Source organism: Muscardinus avellanarius (genome assembly GCF_963383645.1).
Source record: "Muscardinus avellanarius genome assembly, chromosome: 7".
Taxonomy (NCBI): domain Eukaryota; kingdom Metazoa; phylum Chordata; class Mammalia; order Rodentia; family Gliridae; genus Muscardinus; species Muscardinus avellanarius.
The window spans coordinates 34,715,679-34,740,175 of NC_137793.1; the positions used below are offsets into that span (position 1 = coordinate 34,715,679).

At 37.1% G+C, this 24,497-nt stretch overlaps 1 protein-coding gene across 1 annotated transcript in view; it reads right to left on the reverse strand.

The window, feature by feature from the left end:
- Window positions 1-4,298: 4,298 nt before the first annotated feature.
- ADAMTS19 (ADAM metallopeptidase with thrombospondin type 1 motif 19) overlaps window positions 4,299-24,497 on the reverse strand; it is a gene marked incomplete at both ends in the record, with an annotated part of 271,867 nt that continues 251,668 nt past the window's right edge. Inside the window, 2 exons of the mRNA XM_080698493.1 lie at window positions 4,299-4,450; window positions 6,758-6,935. Coding sequence (XP_080554619.1) covers window positions 4,299-4,450; window positions 6,758-6,935 — 330 coding nt within the window. The remainder of the gene's footprint in view (window positions 4,451-6,757; window positions 6,936-24,497) is intronic.

Below are 24,497 nucleotides of genomic sequence, written 5' to 3' on the forward strand. Positions count from 1 at the left end.
AGCTAGAATGCCCCTGGGCTTAATCTCCAGTATTAAAAAAAAAAAAAGGAGAGAGAGATGGAAGATGGAGCAAAGGTCCCTAGAATTATATTAAAACAAAAATTTTCCCCAGTGTCCAGAAGAAAGGAGAAACCATTATTGGACACTGTCCCTTTTATCTGGCATTCCATGGGCTCACTAGTGGTGCCATGTCAATCAGTAGTTGATAAAGCTACTGGAGAAGAGAGTTCCTGAGGAAGTGGCCTGGGGGCCTGAGCTTGGGATGCACTCAAGTGAGGAGGGTGCCCTTACTGAGGGCATTCCCACCTCCAATGGTCCCTTTCCCCACAGGAAAAGGAGGGGCTGGACAGAGCCTCCTTGGTGGCTTTGGATCAGGGCAGCTACTAGCCCAATGCCTGCCTTTGCCACAGTGGAAGCAGTGATGGAGTGGGAGTTTGGCACTACAATGTGGGCAGAAATTGTGGCTTCCTTTACAAGGACTACACTAAGTGAAAGGAGCCATCAAGTTTCTTACCAGTGAACATGGGATATGATGTGGGGAGTCAGTAGAGATGAGAAGTTAGGCAGATAGAAGGCAGGAAATAAGAGGCTGGAGCTCTTGAAGAGTGACTGGGCTTAATGGCTATTGGGGAATGGTGGTGGAGTGAGAAGAATCTCTTGGTAAGATTTTTATCAGTGTATGGTGGATAGCTATGGAGTGGGAGGGTTGTCTGCAGAAGACTTCTTTGGTTTGAGGGCTATGGAGGCAAAGCATCTGATATTTACTGTGCAAATGTTTCACTTTTGGGCTTTTTGTACCTCCTCCCTATTGTTGAAGACCTTAAAGGCTGCCTTTAGGAGAACTCTTTAGCAGTCTGAGGGCCCTCTTCCATCATGCTATAGCTTTTTCTGAATATGGGAGCAGATTGTGAGATAGAATATAAATGTAGGAAAGTCTGACCTCCTGTGGGCTGAGGGTCCATATTACTGTATTTAAGCATTGCCACCCTGAGACGAGACAAAAAGACATCAGGGTCCTTATTTGGCTCCTGTGTCATCTCTCTAAGCTTGTCATTTTACTGCCTGATAGGCATTCTTATTCGTTTCTGCCCAAAGTCAGATCATATGGTTTCTACCTTTAGAGTCATTTCCCTGTTAACAAGCCTATCAAGGTCATGTTCCAGGGGCATCTTCAATACCCACCAGGTAAGTTTCAGAGGCCTATTGATGGAGTTTGTCTGCATGGGCCTCAGTAACTCTCTGTATGAGCTTCCTTCCCTCAGGGATAAAGGTAGATGCAAAAATTGATATGAATATCATCCCAGGTTAAATTGTATTGTTGAGATACTTGAAAGAAACCCCAGTGGAACTTGGCAGACTCCTATGAGAAGGATCCTAGTCGCACCTCAACCTGTGACAAGTTAGACATGGAAAAAGGCATATGAACACAGAAAATGCTATGGGACCCCATGGATGGGGGCGGAACTTACAAGCCTAAACTAGTGACTGCTGTTGAATGAAGGACTCTGGATCTGTGAAGGGCTTTCCCCTGTTAGAGCCCTGTGAAGAGGGGAGACAGAGGGGAAGTGGTACTGGTCCATCGGAGAGTGGCCAGTCAAAAACCTCTCTAGTCAGGTCACAGGAGAGATTTGACCACCACTTTCATTCTGGGTGAAATACATGGGAAATGTGGGGACAAAGAGCACAGCTGGACAGCAGAAACAGATGGAATAAAACATGGAAGGAGGCAAGTGACAGGGAAAAGAGCTCACAAGAGTCAGAAGCTCATTTCCTTACAGACTAGGAGATTTTTATGGGGGTTAGGATGGGTGGAAGAGCAAAGCAATGAATTCCTCCAATTGGTGGACTGAGCCAGAGCAGGTAAATTGATGGGGCTGGAGGCAGGGGGATGGTTAGAGGCATTTTTCTTTACTTTCTCACCATTCCTAGAGTCTTTTGTACTTAGCTTTTTCTGGCCAGGCCTCATAATCAGACCCTGCAGTGCCTACACGCCCCTCAAGTTCCGCTACATTGTTGAGGTTGTACTTAAAACCTGATAAGGTAGGGCAGAGGATTTGGGAACAGGAAAAATTAAAGTGGCCATCTCTTTCTTCTGTGGGGTTGGGAGAAGTAAGCCAGAAGTGAGAGATGGATGGGCACCAGGAAACAGGGCCTGACCAGCCCACAGATAATCATTTGTATTAAGGATCAAAACTGTGTAGCCAGGCGTGGTGTCACATGCTTGTAACCCCAGCATTTGGGAGGCTGAGACCTGGAGGATTACGGTTCGCGGACAACCTCAGGTACTTAGTGAGGCCCTCTACAACTCAGTGAGACCCGGTTTCAAAATAAAGAATAAAAAAATAGGGCAGGGGGTATAGCTCAGAGGTCAAATGCCCCTGGGTTCCATCCCCAGACCCACAAAATAAATAAATAAATAAATAACCCCCCAAAAAACTGTGTAAAAGTCATCGTTTCCTCCAAACCCAATTCTGACCAATCATAAAAGGATACAAAACCTCAGAAAGGTTTAAAAGCCCACTTTCCAAGAGCTTAGCGCTATCTCTTTGCAGGAACACCCCCTCCTGCAGTGGGGGGGAAGCTTCTTTGTTTTCTGTCTTACCCTGACTTAAAATAAGCCTTCATATTTCTAAAGCATTTGCTAGCCTTTGGACTTTATTCGTTGAATTCCACTGGACAAAAACCATGTAAGAGGAGACACCCCAGTTTCACTGAGATCCTCCTGTCTCAACTGTCAAGGATTACAGGCATGCACCACCATACCCAGTTCACCTGCTATTTTTAAGGCAGAAGACACAGACTCCTGAATTAGAGACAAAGGACTTTATTTCTTACAGCAATATCAGTGGCCAGAAACTCCATACTTTCTTGCACTGTCTACCTGTGCCCCAGTTGCCAAGGTTCACATGAAAAGAACAAGGTGATGCACACATATGCAGTAGGGTTATAAGAAAGGACCTCAATTTGGAGAATCTGAAGTTGTATAATGATAGGTGAAAGAGAGACACAATCTCCAGCTTTCACGTGGTTCATCATACAAACATCCTTTATCCTTTACTTCAGAACAAAAGCAGACAGCACCTTTTTTTTTTTTTTTTGCCAGACATGGAGATATGAAAGATCTATGAAAAACTGTCTCCCAAAAGGAAGTTTCACATATTTTATTGAAAAATCTAAGAAATCATGTGAATCATGTACAGCATTTTCTCACAAGAAAAAAAATTTAAACTGGCTTTTGAACGTTTCACAGAACTGTAAAACGTTTTAATTTTTAAAAGGAAAAAAAGCAATGAAACTACCACAATATTATATGCTTTCCATTTTTCTTATAACCAGGAAAAAACTGAAGAATATTCAGTTTCCTCATTGTGTTTTGTGAGTCTAAGCACTATCCTCTTTAATAAATCTGCTAAACAAATATGAGGTGGATCAATGCTTTCTTATTTCAAAATATTTAAAAAGCTAAAATCTAATGACATGTTAAAATAATACACATTTCTTCAGGATGTTACCATTTCTATAGCAGTTTCTCTATACTCTACCAACAGTGCAATGGTGATTCAGTGTAAATCATTACAGTGTTTCATTTTTACAATACTTGTGTTCAAGTACATGTTCATGAACATGATCAAAGTCTGTTTTGACTTTTCTTTTTTATTATTAAAATAAGGTTATAATTACAGTAGAATTTTTCCTATGGATGTCTCTAAATCAGAACCAAATTCATAAGCGCATAATACATTCTCTAAAAACCTTCTGAACACTATGAGGTTTGTTATGTTTACACATCTGCAGATGACAGAAAGTGGACTAAGTCTGCAGGAGGACACCAAAAATAAAATAAAATAAAATAAAGATAAAGGAAAGAAAATAAAAACCCCATGATTTTTCTCCATATGTAGCTAAATTATTATGCCAAAGTAGTATATGTACTGTATAACTCAATGGTATTAGTGGAGAGAAAGTAGCACCTTAGAGACAGCCCTAACTTAAAAACATTTCAAAGTTTAATTATCTATTTTTTATTAGGTTACTGGATCCAACATATTCATTCATATAAAATTATTTATGAAACCTTATAGTATAAATCAAAATGTTTAGATAACCAAAACAAATACCATATTTGATGTCTGGCAGGCGAAAAATAAATTACTTTGATTAAATTATATGCAACCGGATAATATTTGGTCTGAAAAACATGCTTGTGTGTGTGTGTGTGTGTGTGTGTGTGTGTGTGTTGTGTTTATAAATAATGTCGTATTAGTGAGCCATGATCCTGCCAGCCAGCCTGCTGGAGGTCAACTTTTCTGCTGCAGCTTTTGGGCATAGAAGTCCCTGCAGGTCCCACAGCAGCGTTGGTACCACCGCATGTCCTGACAGAGGTTCTTTTCACGGATCACTCGGCAGTACACAGGCCACTGATCTCCCAGGCACTTGAACGTCAGAGCAGCTGTGAAGCAGAACGTAGTGAACTCAGTACATGAACACATCATAGGTGTCATTAAGTAGAAATACATTTCAGTTATTTAAGTAGAGATGTTTTGTGCACTTATTTGACTCATTTAGAATGCCTTCTGGAAATGAAAACATACACACACACACACACACACACACACACACACACACACACCATATAATAAAGGAGTGAGGTGAATTAATAATTTCTTAACTTTTTAAAGCTTACTAAAGGTAGATTTTCCAGATTCAATGTGTGATACTTCTAAGCTTCAACTTCATGTTTTAACTTGTTTCTTCTGGATTTTGGTAGAGAAATTTTTGGGGTGTGTGTGTATGTATGTGTATGTGTGTTACTGAGGATTGGACCCAGGGGCATTCTACCTCCAAGCTACACCTTTAATGCCTTTTTAATTTTTTTGTTTTTATTTATTTATTTATTTATTTATTTATTTATTTATTTATTTATTTATTGGTGGTACTGGGGTTCCTGGAAGCCCTTCTACCTCCAAGCTACACTCCCAGACCTATTTTATAGTTTTTTATTTTTGGAAACAGGGTCTCTTAAGCCAGTGCGGCTGGCTTTGAACCTGCGCGATCCTCCTGTCTCCTCCCAAGCACGGGGATTACAAGCGTGCGCCACCATGCCCAGCTTTGTTTTATTTTGAAAGACATTCTTGCTAGGTTGCTGAGAATCTTGCTAAGTTGCTGAGGCTGGTTTTGTACCTGTGATCCTCCTGTCTCAGACTCTCAAATACTAGGATCATAGGCATGCACCACCATGCCCAGCTGGTAGAGAAAATTAAAAAGAAAAATAAATGTGCAGAATATATCCAATTCTATGGAATTGAAAGTATGGTGATGAGCGAAATTACAAAAAAAATAGCAAACTAAAACTATGTTCCTAAGTTCCTGCATAGAAGCTATATATAAATGGAATACCTGGAGATAGTGATTGCAGTCATCTGTAAAATCAGAGCTGATCATCACAAGTTACAAAAATTAGTATATATAGTTAAAATATTTAAAATAAAATCTGGTATAGAGATTTTGGCCATGTTGATTTGCCCAAAAGTTTAGTTTATAGAAGAAATTGTGCATTCTAGTCTGGATAATGTAAAAGTCTGGCTCCAGCTCTTTCTGTTGTTACTACTCGAAATTGGTTCATTATTTTACTTTTAAACAAACATATTTTCCATCCCTTGAGTTTCTGTGTTTTGGAGTACATCTTCAAGGAATAATAAAGTACAAGAACTCCAAGCAATTACTAGAGAAAAGAATTCCGTTGTTGCATTGTTGTTGAATACATGAATTTGGGGCATCTGCTTCAGGGCTATTTAACTCTTTGTCTTAATTAGTCTTATCTTATGTGAACTCATTATTTCTTAGAAAATGTTAACTATTTGGCTTGGAGAAGCTTGAAAATCAAGCTTTTCCATTTCCTTGAATCTTGTCCTTGGAATGGTACATATAATTCATCTCTTTGTATTCCACCAGTATTCTATAGGACTCAAGTTGTCCTCATGGAGATTATGTGTACAGGCTAAAAAATAAATTACCCACTGATAGCAAGGTAGCAGTGCTGTTACAGCCCACAAATTGTCACAGAAATAAAAGATATTTCATTCATTAGTATCTCATATGCAAGTACAGATTAAATCTAGCTAAAATACACTACTTCTTGATGGGAGATTTTATTAAGTAACAGCAATTGACAATAAATATGAAAGAATTTCATAAAACAACAATAGGTATATCAAAATATATTACTATTTTAAAATTTACTATTATGTCCTCAGAGATATAGAAAAATACCCTCTTATTCAGTGGTATAGGTCCATGTATCCATTCTTCCTGAAAGCCATATTCTTCTCTTATGTCTATCTAAAAGATAATTTGTACCCAATAATACAGAAAGGCTATTAACCGTAAGAGATGTAAGCCTTATACTCATCCTCACCTTTCCACAGATACTAACTTAATTTACTACTTTGTCATGGTAATATTCTGAAGCTAAAATTTGGTTGCACACTTTAACTCTTTTTAAAGTGACTTTGGGTGGTGTGACATTAGTACATCTGGACCTGGCTCTGAATAGACATATTTGGGAATTAACATAATTTAGTCTTTAGGATTGGTTTGTCCACCTGGCCATTTGGGTTAAATCATTATTAAATAGACCCAATCTAGTCAAAATCAAACTGATTAGTACAACTTTACAGCTCACAGCCTTTGAATTGATATGCAAAATAGGAGAACATTTTTTTATTTCCCAAAGCTGTCCATTTTTAGACCTCCTTACCCAGTCTAGGTGATGTAATTGTATTTACGTTAATCTTCTCATTGCAGGGCTGAAGGTGGCATGGCCTGTAAGCAGCAGGTTTTTCTGAGGAAAAGCATTCATTCCCATGTCTTCCTGTGATCTTGTGCATGCACTGGATGACTCTGGACTGCATTCCTTTGCCACAGGTAATTGAGCACTAGAAGAGTGATAGGTGTGTTAAAAGCTTTTTTTTTGTTATTCCCCTTTACTAGACTGTGAGACGCCTTCTCTATTTCTTAACATTGAATATGAGCAACAACAACTGGAGTCAATGCAAAATATGAGATGAGAACATGAGAGCTTGCAACCTGAGCACCCTATTACCAAGAACCCCCAGCTGACCTAGGGCCCAATTTTGCATACTGAAGGGTACTGGAGATAAAAGTTGGAGAGTATGCCTCAAAAGAAAGAGAGTGGATGGTACAGAAATAACTTGAGCAGACAGTTTCTAAAAGCCTAATACTTGGTTTGCAAAAATAAATGATTCGTTATTCTTTCATTTAGTCATTGAGTTTCAAAAGTTTGCATATACCCAGTTATGAAGACAGATACTCTATGAAGTCTTTCAAATAGTTACCCCTTTTATTTGCTCTGGACTTAAAATGTTTATTAATAAAATAAAAAATCTGAGATTGACATAACTGCTAGTTTGGGGCCAATTAGATGAAACCCACTATTATACTAATAAAAATATTTGATAATCTGGATTTCTCTAATAAAATGTACTTTTAATGGATTACTTGCTTATCAGCTAAATGCACTTTGTATTTTAAGATATTTTGCAAAAAACACATTTGATATATAAACATCACACATACATATACCTCTCTAATACATACAGTATATCCATAATTTTGTGATGATAGTTAATACATGTTTGATCATCCATCATACATATTTGATATATCTTTTATTAGAGAAGCCTTTTGGTTCCATATACATCATGAGATTTAAATTTTGACACAAATAATGATATTAATTTGACAGAGAAAATGCCATTATTTTACAGTACTAAAATTGTATGTAAGAAAGGATAATGCACTTGTGCTTCAAAAAATTAATTAATTAATTAATTAATTATTTATTTATTTTGTGGTACTGGGGATAGAACCCAGGGGCATTCTACCTCCAAGCTATACCCCCAGCCCTATTTTTATCCTTTATTTTGAAACAGGGTCTCACTACGTTGCAGAGGGCTTCACTAAGTAGCTGAGGCTGGCTGCAAATCCCCGATCCTCCTGTCTCAGTCTCCCAAAAACTGGGATTACAAGTGTGCATCACCATGCCCTGCTCAAAAATGATTTATTTACCAGACATTTTATTATAATAACTATTATTATTACTGTGTGTGTGTGTGTGTGTGTGTGTGTGTGTGTGTGTGTGTGCGTGTTACTCAAGATTGCACCCACTGGCAGTCTAACACCAAGCCATAGACCCCAGACTTTTCTATTATTATTATTATTATTATTATTATTATTATTATTATTTTGATATTATTGCCAACTTGCTAAGGCTGGTCTTGTACCTGAGATCCTTCTGTCTCAGCCTCTCACTGAGATTATAGGTGTATACCACTGAACCCAGCCCATGTGATTTTTTATGTAATAAAGATTGAGCCATGCTTGAGTATAAAGGTTCATTAATTCACTTAAGCTTATTTAAGTTAATAGTCCTGGCATATGATATTTTGACTATGTAAATGGTCTTGGTATATGATATTATGATTGATAATTGGTCAATGTTTTGATAATAATAACCTTCAAAATACAAAGACACAAGATTTTTTTTTTTGTGTGTGTGTGTCTGGGGATGGAACCCAGGGGCATTCAACCTCAAAGCTACACCCCTGCCCTATTTTTTATTCTTTAGTTTGAAACCGGGTCTCACTGAGTTGCAAAAGGCCTCACTAAGTAGCTGAGGCTGTCCGCAAACTGCGAGCCTCCGGTCTCAGCCTCCCGAATGCTGGGATTACAAGCATGCACCACCACTCCTGGCTAGGCACAAGATTTTTAATGCTTTTTTTCCCTACATTTTACCAAGTCATTATTAGTATTTTATTACTTTTGCTGTTTATTATCCCATCATAATATCACTAGCCCAATCCCTTTTCTTGTTTTCATTTGCCTGAGAAGTCTTCTCCACAATTTTTCATCACCCTCAAACCTAGTATACCGTTATTGAATTTGCCTTAGTCCCCTGTCTTCCAATGACTCCCACACATCAACTTTTTTCAAAATTTACTTACATATAGACTCTCCTTGGATGACAACATTTGACTAATGAATTCACCATTTCCTACAAGTTAAAATCCAGTATGCCAATATCTCCAGATACCATTTCTCTACTTCTTTATTTTCTGCCCCTCCCCATTAAAAGTCTCTTGTTCTATCATAAACTAGTCTTACCCATGCAATTTCTTTCCCCATTTCTATAGTTGTGCTCTCTTTTCCAAATTGCTTTGCCTTTTTTCAAAATACAATCTCAAGCCAGTCTGCTCCATAAAAGCTTCTGTGTTATCACTACCACCTATGCATACTTACGCAATAATTAAAGCATACATCCATACTGAGGGTACAGTTCAGAACCACATAGAGAGATTTAAAAAATAGATTTCAGGCATAGAGCATCCAAGTCAATAAGCTCACAAGGGATCTAGGCATCTGCGCTTAAAAAAAAAATCTAACTTATGCTGCAAACCCCTAATTTGGAAACTTGCTGGTCAAAAGTATGTGCTTTGCTTTCAACATCAGCTCATTTGTATTGCCTCTTGTCTTCAAATATTGCTTTTTAATAACTTAGTTTGCCTTCTTAGATAGATGGTCAGTGAAATTAGGCTAACGGTCGTGTCATGCTCAATAAGAAAGCTGCACTTTAGGAACGAAAACAGCTTACTGCAAAACAATGGAATCTTATGCACGTGCCATTGACATGGATAAACAGATAACTGATTTTTTGTTTGTTTTCTGAGACAGGGTATGCCTCTGTCACTCAGGCAGATCTTGAAATCCTGGGCTAAAGTGATCTTCCCATTTCAGCCTTTGAGTGGCTAGGACTATAAGCCTCTACCCTCATGCCTGCATCACTGTGCCTGGAAAACCAATCTTTTAATGCTTTATTTTGTAAATAACCACAAAAATTATCTTTGGGTATGATGAATTATTAGCTTTCTGCAAATACTAGACCAAAGAACCACAAATACAATGTTACATTCTTTTATACCTATTTTTAAAAACTACTACTGGACTTAATTGTTTCCAGTTTAGTGTAAGATTTATTATAATTTGAAACAATTTATGCTAACATTATCCAGTCACAGAAAGTGAAGGGTCATATGTTTTCACTCATATGTAGAAGCTAGAGAGAAAGCAGGAATTGAAGAGGGCTTCAAATAAATGAGGGGACCGACTGGAAGAAGGGTGGAAGGGGATTTGGAAAGGGAGCTGGGAAAGCAAAAGGGAGAGATGATGATGGAAACAGTCCACATACTCCTTTGTTCATGTATGAAGCACCTGAATCAATGTCTGTATTATCCATGGGGAGGAGGAGGGAGCTGAGTGGAACCTTGGGAGAAGCACACAACCAGTGCTGTGTGCATGTCTGTTTCCATCAGCCTGAACTGCACTATGATGTATAACCACAATGTGCCAATTAAAAAACATGGAAAATAGAAATAGGAGTAAAGGTATTGAGTAGCGTTTTTAAATGTAGCTTTGTTTTTTGAACATAAAGTTGTTTTTATTTTTATTTTTATTTTTATTTTTTTTTTGAGGTGCTGGGGATTGAACCCAGGGGCATTCTGACTATGAACTATACTCCCAGACCTATTTTTTTTTTTTTTTTTGAAATAGGGTCTCACCAAGTTGGGGAGGGCCTCACTAAGTGGGTAAGGCTGGCCATGAACCTGTAACCTGTGATCCTATTGTTGTCTCACTCTCCCAAATACTGGGATTACAAGTGTGTGCCACCACACCCAACTTCAAAATTTAAATTTATATTTAAAAAAGGACTTATCAAAATGAAAAAATAAAGGGGAGTAACTGACATGGTTTTTCTTCTTCATCTTAATATTACCCTATACAATGAATGTAATTACATAAAGACATTATGCTTCTTAGAAAAATCTTTTCAAACCAGGTGTGATGGTGCATGCTTGTAATCCCAGTACTTGGGAGACTGAGACAGGAGGATCTCAGGTTCAAAGCCAATCTCAGCAATTTAGCAAGGCTCCCTGTAACTCAGTGAAACCCTGCTTCAAAACTGAAAGTAAAACTGGACTGGGGTGTTGCCGGGCGTGGTGGCGCACGCTTGTAATCCCCGCGCTTGGGAGGCGGAGACAGGAGGATCGCGCAGGTTTGTAGCCAGCCGCTTGCTCTGGCTTAAGAGACCCTGTTTCCAAATAAAAATATAAAAATAGGTCTGGGAGTGTAGCCCAGAGGTAGAAGGGCTTCCAGGAAGCCCACTACCACCAAAAAAAGAAAAAAAAAAAAAAAAAAACTGGACTGGGGTGTAGCTCAGAGGTAGAATGCCCTAGAGTCAATCCCCAGTAACACACACACACACACACACACACACACACACACACACTGAAAAGAAAAACCTTTTCAAGAAAATGTGAAATAGTTACACTAAAACATGTAAGAGGTTAAGATATGTTAAAAATAATGTTTTAACATCTACTAACAGGAAGATCTTGAAAGCAATCACAATACTTGAAAAACCAAAAGAATAATAGAAGCTCTGGAATAGATGAATTCAGGCAAGGGGGAGGAAGCAGGTGGGATCTGAGGTGATCACACAATGAGTGCTCTATGTATGTTTCTACAACTCTGAACTTCACTAAGATGTGTGATTACAATGCACCAATACATTTTTTAAAGTTATTTTCTACCAATCTGCCTATCATGTATAGGAAGGACCAGGGGAGGGATGCAGAATGCAATACACCAAGTGATGTGTGTGTGTACGAGTGAATTACTTTGAATCTCATGATGATGTATAATTACAATGCACGAATAAAAGTATAAAAAGGAATAAATGAAGTAATTCTGAGGAGATAAAGAAGTTTATCCACCATATTTCAAAGCAACCCAGTAATCAGCCATAGACAAATCTTGATCATTCCAATCAATCTTCTATAATTAAATCCAAAGGACATGAGCACATGAAAGTAGCCTATCATTTTCAAGAATATAAAAAATGAAATAAAATAACTACAGATACATTATAGCTCAACATACATAATATCAGCAGGTAATGGCTGAATATGCCTTTAATAAAAATTTAAAAATTAGAGGATACGGAACATATTCAAGATGTAAGATTTGTGATGATTTAGGCATATCCTAAAATAAATATAGTACCCAGGAAATGTTGAAAGTTCTATAATTTATTCAACTAAAATAATAAAATTTGTGCTTTTGAAATTAACAGGATAAACTTCATCAATAAATTAAATCTGATAATAGCTTTGAGTCTAATTTTTATTAGAATATTTTAATGATAAAAATCAAGCTCAATAGCAATCATTTTCTTGATAAAATATAATCTGGCAAAACTTGTATTACAAATATGTGAAACGTGAAGAGTTATTTTAAATAATTAAAATCCCAAGATACCTACTAGTTACTACTTTTATTTTAGAAGACAAGTACAGGGAGGATCTTAATTTTTTCTCAATAATAATTGGATATAAGTAATTGTATATTCTCTTAAATTATTTTTAATCATAAGTGATTAACAGACATTAAACAACAACAAAGTAATTCTGGCCTTGAAATTAGAAGACTTAGATTTAAACACTGCAACAGACATATCTGGGACTTATTTTTCCTTTGTGTTAAGTAAGGCATTGCAGTGAATCATAACTAGAGGTCCAGGTCAAAATTACCATGAAAGTAAAAATTGTGAATAATTTGTGATTAGACCTTATTATAGTCTGCCAAGTTTTAAGTAGTAAAGCTATATAAAGACTAATCTCATTACTTAATTATTCACTGTGCCACCTAATAGTGGTATGACACATGTTCTGTCAAATAAAGCCTCAAAATTGTACTTTGCTTGAAAGGTCTTTAAATACCCAATTACTTAATGAGTTTTTGCCTGCTTGTTCATCACCAAGGTTTTGTGTATAAAGAATAAAAGATCAGAACTTTTTCATACTATTAATTTGGTATTTTACTTAATAAACTTTGTTAGCTGTAATTGTTGGGACTTAGACTGTCATCCTAGACATAACAGAGAGTAGGAAGCCATACTGGAGCTGGGCTTGGATGCTGAGAAGGGGCCCCTAAATCGTGCTGTGTTCAGGCTTTTGGATTATAGCAATGAGAATAACTAAGGCAGTTTGTAACTAAGACAGTTACAAAATACAGTGGCCCACAATAGAGACTTTGGAAGCAGATTACTAAACACTGTGGAGGCTCTGTGACATCACACACTTTGTTCAGCCAATTATTTGGTATTTAAACAATCAGTCACTCTACAAAGCCACTGTTTGCTACTTTGCGATGAAAGGAAACCAACAGTGCTACTTCTGAAAGCTTTTACTCCATACAATACAAACAGTAGCTAGAACTTAATAAGCATGTATTATATGCCAGGAACTTGTGTGAGAGGTTACGTTTATTTTAATATCACATGATGCCTAAGGGTACTATTGTTATCCATTTTAAGCAGTTGAGAAAACAGAGGCTCAAATAAGTTAAACAAATCGCTGAAAGTTTTACAGCGAAAAGGTGCTAGAATTGCATTTCGCACTTTCACATATGAATTCAGAGCTTCATGACAGACCTTAAATGCTAGCCCTTTGCTTCTAAATAATTGTGCTCTTTTCACCAGGTGTGCTTCAAGATTTTTATTTGTGAGGTGTGAGCTACAGTTCTTTCTACTGTAGGCACGATATACTTTTGAACCATATATATGTGGGCTATGAAATTCCAAATTGCTGAATGAGAAGGATGAATAAGAAAAATGAGCACGGAATGGGTTGCGAAGTCGGTATTTCCTCAGGTCCTGCTTCAGTTTTCACCTCCCTTTCCTTTCTCCTTTCTCTCAGTCTGCTTTCTAATAAGTTGAAAATCTCACTCTTCAAACAGGTACCAAGTCAGCTGAAAGTATATTTGAAACAAGGCAGCACTGTAGACCTCCACTAAAGGCCCACGGCTGAAGTGTCAACATCAATTTGCCAGTAACTGGTAACGAAATGCAGGTCTACAGATAACGTGCCATTGATACTTCTTTTACAAGGAACACTTACTGACTGGAGCAATTTATAAGGGGAGCTTTGCGTTGCCTGAACAAATATTGTTCCCAGAACAGTTTGAAACTGCCCTGAAGGGCCATTCATGAGGACAATTCACCTCATGAATCAGCTCCATGAACTAGAAGTCTTTCATTCCATACAGGAAACTCAATCATGATCGCCCAGGTTTACTAGAATAAAAAGGAAGCAGTAATCTTTAGAACAAATTTAAACAGCTTAGAAAATGACAATGATTTCGGAGTTAGACTTTTTGTGTGTGTGAGGTACTGGGGATTGAACCCAGAGGTATTCTGCCTTCAAGCTACATGCCCAGCCAGATCTTATTTCCTATTTGGAAGCGGGGTCTCACTAGGTTGATAAGCGTCTCACTATTTGCTAAGGCTGTCCTTAAAACTGCAATCCTCCTGTCTCAGCCTCTTAAATAAGGTATTACAGGTGTGTGCCACTACACCCAGTGGAGTTAGACTTTTTGACAGAGATAATAAGGCATGGAGAAAATTGATGTTCATAATCACTTCTTTCCATAAAAAATGAGCCTGAAAGTCTCTGAAAGTCAAATTCGTTTTGGCTTAATGATATTCATAATTTAAATCTACCGTAGAAAATGATGGTCTTCCATATTTGAGTAATGCATTTAGATAATTTCATCATTTGTTTTTCTAATAATGGAATAAATCTTATTTTGCTTTAGGACATTAGTGACAATTTCTAAGATGGCATTACATTATATCTATTCTGTAGCTTGTATGTTAAACACTAAACATGATAAAAATTGAGTAGTTTGGAATATCAAAATGATTATAAGAATCATCTGATAAATGAAAACACAAATATCAATGTTACCAAATCAGCCTGGCAACTAGAAAAAGGAATTCATAAGTTGGGCATGGTGACTCACTGACATACACTACTATAATCCCAGGACTTGGGAGACTGAGACAGGAGGATCACAGGTTCGAGGGCAGACTCAGAAAGTATTGAGACTCTCATCCACTTAGTGAAACTCTCTTTCAAAATAAGAATAAAAAATAGGGCTAGGGTTGTAGCTTAAATATAGAATGCCCCTGCATTCAATCCCCAGTACAATACACACACACACACACACACACACACACACACACACACACGTATTCATAGTCTTTAAAATAATGCATACATTATCAAAACATATAACTATTTCCATTATTCAAATTTCTACTTCCTTTCTATCATTATTATGCCAAGTGATAAGAACTGATGGACTTGATTTTACCTAAGAAAATTTTATCAAGATAAACTATCCGAAAATAACATATCTGGGAAAGAATAAGCCAAGTATAAGATTATGGAAATATAGAGCATAATTTTAGTTACTGCTATGGTTAGGATTTAAAATGTCCCAGAAACCTCATGTGTTGGTAATTAGCAGTACTATCTTCCTGGCTGGAGGGGTGGATCCATGAGGGCATGGCCAGGAACTGCATCTGTCCCTGGTGGCTGTCTGTCTGTTTGCCTGTCTGTCTCTCTTTCTCTCCCTCCTTCCCTCCCTCCCTCCCTCCCTCCCTCCCTCCCTCATCTTCCTATCTGCTGTGATCATGGTGCAGGTTTTTCCTTCTCTGCCATTCCCTAAACACCTGTCTTCAATCCATGTCCACTGACAGCTGGAAGAATCCTGGCCTGACCTTAAAATCATGAGCCTTAAAATAAAGTTTTCTTCCTCTAAACTTGGCTTGTCAGGTATGTTTGGTAACAGTAACAAAGAGGGTGACTAAAAACTGATCTCAAATGTTTATATTTTTTCTGAAAATTATTAAGGATGGTCTAATAATTGAACTTACCTCAGTTGTTTATATATTTTTTTCTAAAAGGGATGGTCTAGTAATTGATAGAGAGGTGAACTCCTAGAAAGCTTTTTTTTAAAAAACCAAATTAGATGACAGCCCTGAAAAGAAAGAGTTTTCTAGTATTGACAAAGGCAGACTGAAATGCCAGAATGATTTGACAAGTTTATGGATTTGTCTAAATATAAACAAATGAGGGGAAATATCAATTAATAGAAAATAAAGAACACATTTTAAAAAATCTTAAATACTTATTGTGACCTTTTTGCACAAACAACGGGGTGCAGTGAACTCCAAATGGCTACGATGTCCAGCTGTGGACGAGGCAGAGTGTGGAAGGTCCATGCACCGTGAGGTACCTACCACTGAATGGCTAAATGTCAGCAGGAAACTGAACATGGACATTGCACTCACAACAAAGTATTTATGGCATTCATGGAAAGTATTGCTAAGATCTTAATCTTAACAATCTTGACCTTAGGATTTTGTGAACACCTTCAAGAAATGGCTGTTTACCTAGAAACATTGAAAGCATATTTTAACAGTCACTGTGTGCTGTTAAATAATCATGATCTGATGAAATTAAAGTTTCTTAAGTCCAATTTGATGCATTTTAGGAATTGAGGAAAACAGGTCTTGGTCATGGTGTAATTATAAGTTATAAAGAACTTTTTAATGGATTAAATTTTCCCTGGAAGATAAGAGTTTATTGATAAATTTCACTTTATATGGAAATATTCATTTTACAATATACTTAAATGTTTATTAATAATCCACATCTTTAAAAAATAATGCACATGTATTTTTCTCCAGTTTCTATGAAGACCACTATGTTTTGTAGGTATCCACTAAATACCAGTGAATAATAAGAAACAATCTCTGAAATGAGGAAAACATGTTTAATCAAAGATATGGAACCACCCAAACACCAATAAACAGCTATCTGCAAATTTGTACAGTACCCAAATAAGGGAAGAGAATAGTTACCCATGATTCCAGAAGGCTCTTCAAGTCCTGTCCATAGAACAACTTGTACTTAACTATAAAGTATAAAATTTTCTTTCTGTCTTTTAAAAGTCATGAATCTTATAGGACTGTTTCCATAGTGGCCAATGGGCTAACTTATTATCTTCTCTCTGTCAAACTCACCAAACAACATTGCTATCCTTTAGTCCAAGAATTAACCTACGTACTTCTAGACAACCACATTTTATTTTGGAACCCTTTACAAATGGAATATTTAAAAATACCACTTATCCAGGTGTGGTGGCACAAGCTTGTAAACCCCGCGCTTGGGAGGCTGAGACAGGAGGATTGCGCAGGTTCGAAACCAGCCTCAGCTACTTGGTGAGGCTCTCAGCAACTTAGTGAGACCCTGTTTCTAAATAAAATATAAAAAAGGTCTGGGAGTATAGCCTGAAGGTAGAAAGTCTCTGGGTTCCACCCCGAGTACCACCAAAACAAACAAACAAACAAACAAACAAACAAACAAAACCCCAAAACACTTAACTTCTCTTCTGTTTGAAGAAGACACTTTGTTCTTTCCACTAATCTTCGATTCTTGTGTTGTTTCTGTACTGCATGAGTTCTGAGATCTACCATGTCTATTTGCTAATATCGTATGCTCGTATTGTCCAACAGTCAACAATTAGCCTGTTTTTTCTTTCTCTAACTTGCATGTGCAACTATGCTTGAATTGAGACTATGGGTATTCTTATTCTTCCACTGTAAAAATAAAGTTTTCTTAATGATTTTTCAAATTAAATGTGAAAATAAGTATAAAAAGATACTGTTTACAATGAAAGGCATATGGTAGGAGCTCTGAGTGATGTTTTACACAAAAGAATAAAAGAAAATAAGTATAAAAACAATAAATACTTCAGTGTACGAATGAAATATTACACTGAATCAGCAATTTGAGATTTTGAGTCATAACATCTTGAAAATATACATGGAGATAATGACTAAGTGAACTTATCTAATAACTTTTAGGACCTCAAAAAACTTCTATGGGCATTATTTTGGTGACTACCTAGTTATTTGTCATTCGGAACATTTAGATTACTTACAGTGTAGACTATATGAGAGATGGTAGTATTAGTAAGTTTGTAGACTTAGGTTATATAATCAACCACTTTGTCAGTGAGTTTATGGAACTATTAATTTGTGGATGGTAAACACAACCTCCAAAGGACTGTAAAAAACCTCAAGCTGTAAATCCTATAAAATGTCATCTTAAGGACTTTACCAAAGAGGCGGAAAACCCAATAGTAAAAATATCTTGTATTTAGTTAAACTTTTGTTAAAGAAAGAGAAAAACTAACACTGGTTCTTTTTTTAATTCATTAAAAAGAAAAATGATAATTTAGCATCTTGGGGGTTAAAAATAATAATTCTCATACTTGGCCAGCATAGAGATTACCCGAGATTCCTTACTTCTAGACTGTGCCAAAGATATATATTTTGGAGAGAATGTGTATTCTCCAGGCCAACAGCTAAGCAAGGTTCTGTAATGCTTTACTCCTTTCCAGCTGGCCTCTAAAAGAAATAGAAATTCCTAAATTAAGGGAAAATTGTCACTGGCAGAGCCCTTACTTTTTTTCTTAACCAATATAATAGACAATCCTGTAGAGCCTGATATCGTCTGTAATGATAAGTGCCAATCTGTAACAAGATTAACAGTATTGATTTGGGTAATTTATCTTGGGGAATACATCAGTTATTCCAAAGTGGTTTAACAAGAGTGAAGTAGCATTCACTGTGTAGACTGGACCTCAGAGGGAGGCTGAACGATGACTTCTACTGGAAATTATTAGCACAGCATTCCTACTCATTTATGTATATGTTTGGCAGTTCCATCTTTCTACTTTTTAACAAAGTGAGTGTGAAACAAGCATAGTAAAGAACAAAAGTCAGGTTTGTTTTTAAAGATTTGCTATTTACTTTGGTCACTGTTTCAGTGTCTTTTAAAATAGTTCCTCTGCTTATTTCATACATGGATATTTGGAATTGAATCTCTTCCAGAGTCCAGACATTTGAAGTTGTTTTATATGTGCATGTTTAATTAGTTCGTCTTTTTTTGGGTTTCTAAAATTTAAACTCTCCTGGTTTCTCTAATGAAAATGATTGCATATTGTTATGGCAAACCAAGGAAATGTGTGTGGCAAAATCAGACTGCATATGAACGATTTAGAGAGCTGAGTTTGCTGTGAAAAGACTATGAAAAAAAACAAAAACATTTAAGTGGAAATGTACATTGGCCAGTGCCACCTAACCATGGTACAAACTACACTCTGGACTAAAAATAATTAATAAGCACAAAGTCTCAGGCATGTTTGCAATTCCGCCAGAGATGAACTACAAATCAGAGTTGATTGTTTAAAAGCAAGTATTCACATCATGGAGTCATTTCTTTTTTATCACTGTCAAACCAGTGAAACCTCTTCCTCCAAGGGAGAAATTTCTGGAATGGCAGTTATTACATTTCCTTTTCAAATAAAATATTTTCCAGGTCTAGTCCAAGAATTCTATGTCAGAAATGGATCAGATCCTTTTGTGGCTGTGTAAAAGAGAGAAGTTTCTCTCTTTTTTTTTGTTTTTTGTTGTTGTTTGCTGTCATAAGAAAAGCTTTGATTTAAAATAGCATATAAAGCATTCTATAGCTGCCTTTGACTTAATTCAATTGGATATAAGCCACATATTTGCCAGTTCAAAAGAAAATTCTTAGGTGAGCACTGATTCTATTTACTGTTTCCTTTCTCGGCTAGATAACTGCTGTCTAAACTGATGGTGAGTATTCCAGCCAAGAGGATTCAAGAGATGCAAAAGCAGTCAGCCAGCTTCCTTAAAACTCAACCTTAAGTCCGGGCATGGTGGCGCACGCTTGTAATCCCCGCGCTTGGGAGGCAGAGACAGGAGGATCACGCAGGTTCGAAGCCAGCTGTGCGTGCTGGCTTAGGAGAACCTGTTTCCAAATAAAAATGTAAAAATAGGTCTGGGAGTGTAGCCCAGAGGTAGAAGGGCTTCCAGGAACCCTAGTACCACCAAAAAAAAAAACAAAACAAAAAACAAAAAACAAAACCTCAACCTTAAGAGCTTTTTTTTTTCTTTTTTGATTCATATATTGTGATAGTCTAATAAGGGTGGATTTACTTAAAAGCTGCACTTTCAAGGAGTTTGAGTTATCATACAAGAAAAGGTTAAGGGAGTCATACAGTTATATGAACTTATATTGATTAAGACAGGCGTGGTGGCACACGCTTGTAATCCCTGTGCGTGGGAGGCTGAGACAGGAGGATCACACAGGTTCGAAGCCAGCCTCAGCTACTTAGTGAGACCCTGTTTCCAAATAAAATATAAAATGGGTCTGGGAGTATAGCCCGGAGGTAGAAAGCCTCTGGGTTCCACCCCCAGTACCACCAAACAAACAAACAAACAAACAAAAAAACTTATACTGATTAAATTTTTTTTCTGAAAGTGTTAGTTACTAATTTTTAAAACAATAACACATAGCATTTATTAATTTTTATAGAATTGGAGTCAGAAAAATCAAGTGGATCATGACCTTGGAGAAATAGAATAGTTAGCTGTGGCATTCTTTTACTTATTTATTTATCTTTGCCTACCTGATTGAAGATGTGTGTGTAGTGTATCACCAGGGATTGAATCCAAGGGCATTCTACCTTCAAGTTACACCCTATCAAGTTACAGCCCTAATTTATTTTTTATTTTGAAACAGGGAGAGTCTCACTAAGTTGCTAAGGGCTCTGCTAAGTTGCTTAGGCTGGCCTCAAAACTGTGATTTTCCTGTCTCAGCTTCCCCCAAATATTGGTCATTTATTCAACAAATATTTCTTATATGTAGTACAATATTCTGGTTGCTGAGAGAGACTTGTGAGAAGGGTGGTGGAGTTCAGATATCCTCCAGGAAAGAACAGCAATGTAATTAACTGAGGAAACTAATGTAGTCAGTAGAGCATACATTTGGCAGCATTTATCTGGGAAGCCCTTTTGGTCCTCAAGGACTTAGATAACATGGAAGAAACGTGTTCTAGGCAAGAACTCTGCAAAGCAAAAGACAGGGATGGCAGAAATGACAATGGCTCAGGCTGGAGCTTAATGCAAACACTTGAGCTGACCAGTGTGATGAGACACTTCTGGAGAGGTGGGCAGATTAGATCAAGGAACGCTCTGAAGGGCTCAAGCATCTGGGAGTCAACAATGTGGTCATCAGAGATTCCCTGGAAGTATGCAGGCTGCAGAAAAGAACGGCAACACCATCTCTAAGTTAGATGGATGTGGAAATGGAAGAATACGGAGGTAAGAAAAGCATTACTCTAACTCCAGTGAATAAAAAACTCACTGCCGTGTGATCTTGTGAGTTCAGAGCAACTGAGTGTGTGCAACACAAGTGCCAAGGATGATCTACAGCCGGGGCAGTCGGCAAGGTGATGTTGGCATTTTCTCAGAAAAAAAAAAAAAATTGAGAGTGGACTGTAGTTACAGAAAACAAAGTGAGGAGTCTTTCTCGTTCTCCTTTGCTGTAGCCCCTTCTGCTCTCCTGTTTTCTTTTTGTTTGTTTGTTTGTTTTCTTTTGTTTTGTTTTGCGGTACTGGGGATGAAACACAGGGGCATTGTACCTTTGAGCTATATCCCCAGCCCTAATTTTTAGTCTTTTTATTTTTGAAACAGGGTCTCACTGAGTCGCAAAGGGCCTAGCTAAGTAGCTGAGGCTGTTTGCAAACCACAATCCTCCAGTCTCAGCCTCCTTAGTGCTGGGATTACAAGCATACACTACCGCGCCCGGCCTCCCCTGTGCCTTTTGAGGTGGGAGTTTCTCAGGCTACATCTTTTTTTCTCAGGCTCCACTCCCTCCCCAGGCACACATATACTTTGAAATTCAAACATCAGCTAGATGCTGATGACTCCAAAATTTATATTTCTATCCCCATACCTAGCTTAGATCTGTCCACAGACTCCAGTTCTTTAACTCTCTTATGAGGGCATGAAATATGGTCCAAATTAGAACTCACAGTTTTCCCCTTAACTTAATCTTGTTCCAGGCTTTCCTGTCTCAGGTTTGCACAAGTGTTTCCTGCCAGAAAACGAATGTGGCAGTCCTCCTCAACTCGGGGACGCCTCCCTCCATTTCATCTTCCGCTTAGATAATCAGCCCCAGTTCTGCTCACTTTAACTTCATAAAATTTCTCAAACCCAAGCATCCCCCACTACAGTATAAATAAATTTGTTTAGTTACTGTAAATATGAACCAATGTGAAGAATTTTCCTTGAATTATTTCATTTGGACTCATTAACTTATCTGAATAGAAGATCTAGAATTCAAATCAGGGTTTTCTGACCCCGGGCACCTTAGCTGTCTCTCCTCTTACAGTCCCAGGTTCTCATCCCTCCCTGGAAATTCAAAAGTATTCCCACAGCCTCTCCCTGTATCAACAACATGACTCTTAAAGTTGCAGCTTGAAAAGATGTAAGAATTTAAAGAGTTCAAGTTTGCAAAAGGGACTCCAGTCAAATGAGGAAAAAAAAAAATCAAATAGTGGGAGGGGATTGGGAGAGAGGAAGGAGAGGAAAAAACAGGAACTGAGGAAGGAAGCTGTTTAAATAATGCTATGTCTGTACATGAAGGTGTCTCTACCAATCTCACTAACATGTATGGGACCAGCCTACGTGTCCATCAAGAGATGAACGGATTACAAAATCATGAGATATACGCCCAATAAAATCCTACTCAGCCATAAAGAAAAACATAATTATGTTATTTGCAGAAAAATATATGGAACTAGGGAATATTATGCTGAGATCAGCCAGTCACAAAAATGAATCATCAGATGTTTTCCTTCATATGTGGAAGCTAGGAAGAAATAGGGATACAAAAGAGACTTTAGAGAATGGAGGAAGCCCAGTGCAGTGATGAAGGAGGGTTTGGGGAGTGAGGTCAGTGGGGGGAAGGAAACCTGATAAACATTTCAAGTGACTCATGTACGTATACAAATACCAATGCCAATCCCAGTACTGGGCGCAGGGAAGGGTAGGCGAGGCAGGGAGCTGTGAGTGGATGCCCCCAGCGCTCAGAACTTCACCATGATGGACAGCGCAAATCAAGACATTTGGACTGTTAGAATAAAGATAAGGCCCCAAAATAACGAGATAGTGAGTACTTCTTGCCTCTCTAGACTGGAATTGTTATTTTTTAATTTTGTACCTGTCTGAGTTGTTTTAATAATTATTTAATATAGGGACATGTTAAGGTTAAAATGCTTAATTATACAAAGCATATTTAAAGAAAGATCTGTTACAATTTACTTGATTAATTTCTACATTCTACTTTTGAGCTTTTAAAAAAATAGAGTGCTAACTACTTTGGATTACTTCTTTTCCTATAGTTATTATAGAGTCAATACATTACTTCAAGCAGATTTTAATAATACCATGGTTACAAAAGTAACTTATTAAGCAGTCAATATATGCTTTTATCTGCAACATTGTTTATAGAGAAGATGTAAACAATTATAAAATACCATTTTAAGAGGTATAACTACATGAAACTAGAATATCTTCACTATGGGGATGATCTCAAAACAAGTAGCATTTTTATTCACTTCAACATAACTTTTATAATTAGAAAGCATGCATTTAGATTAGCCTTTTAATCTGCACATTATCTGCACATTACAAAGAATTAGGCTGGTGTTTAGATTCTTCATCTATTTCATTTCTTTCTAGTCAACTGAACATGCTGAGTATGAATGTGGTTCCCCTTTTCAGGGAAAGTGAAAAATGATTCATTGTCTTACCAGCTTTACATATGCTATTTCTAAATAAAGTTGTACCCAACTATCTGAACGTGTAAATCATCTCAAATATTCACTGTGCTTCCAGCATTTCTCTGTATTACATAATCTCAAAAGACTCATAAGCTCTAGCCCAAATAAATACCGATTAATAAAGTAATAATTTGGTACATGGCTGAAACTACTCCTTTTCCAGATCACTAAAGGACTGAATAAATCTAAACTGTAGGGTATAAACTGAGTCTAAGAATAAACCAAGAATACTTATTTGAAATGTTAAAGTGTCTGATTTATGATTAAAATTCAGCCAAATAAGTTAACTTTATAAAATCTTCATAAAGAACCAGATTTTGTGCCACAGGTAGATAAAAATATTCTCGTACTTGCTTTTCTAACAATCTCCAATAATGCAAACCAGAAGTTGTAGGAGTTCAAATAAAGGCAAGAGGGTCAAATTCTGGTAGAGGACATGTCATTTTCTTAAACACAAGGAACTGTGTCGTTTTTCAATTCAGTGTTCCATTCTTAGGACAACTTAAAAGATGCATGTTGTCAGGACTCAAGTGGATCATCTTTGCTCTCAGGAAAGATTTTAAGGTCAATCTGTATTAGACATTCAGAGATAGAGTCAGAATCTGACTTCTAATTGTGTCAATGCTTAGCCCAAGCCAGAGCAAAGCAGCAACACTGTGTCTTGTTTTTGCCAACTTTCAATGAGGTAAACCCTAGTAATAGTCCTTAAGGCCATATTATATCTGTTTTAGAATTCAGAGGTAACGATTTTATGATTTAGATTTCTCTCTTCCACTGTACTTGAATCTATTTTT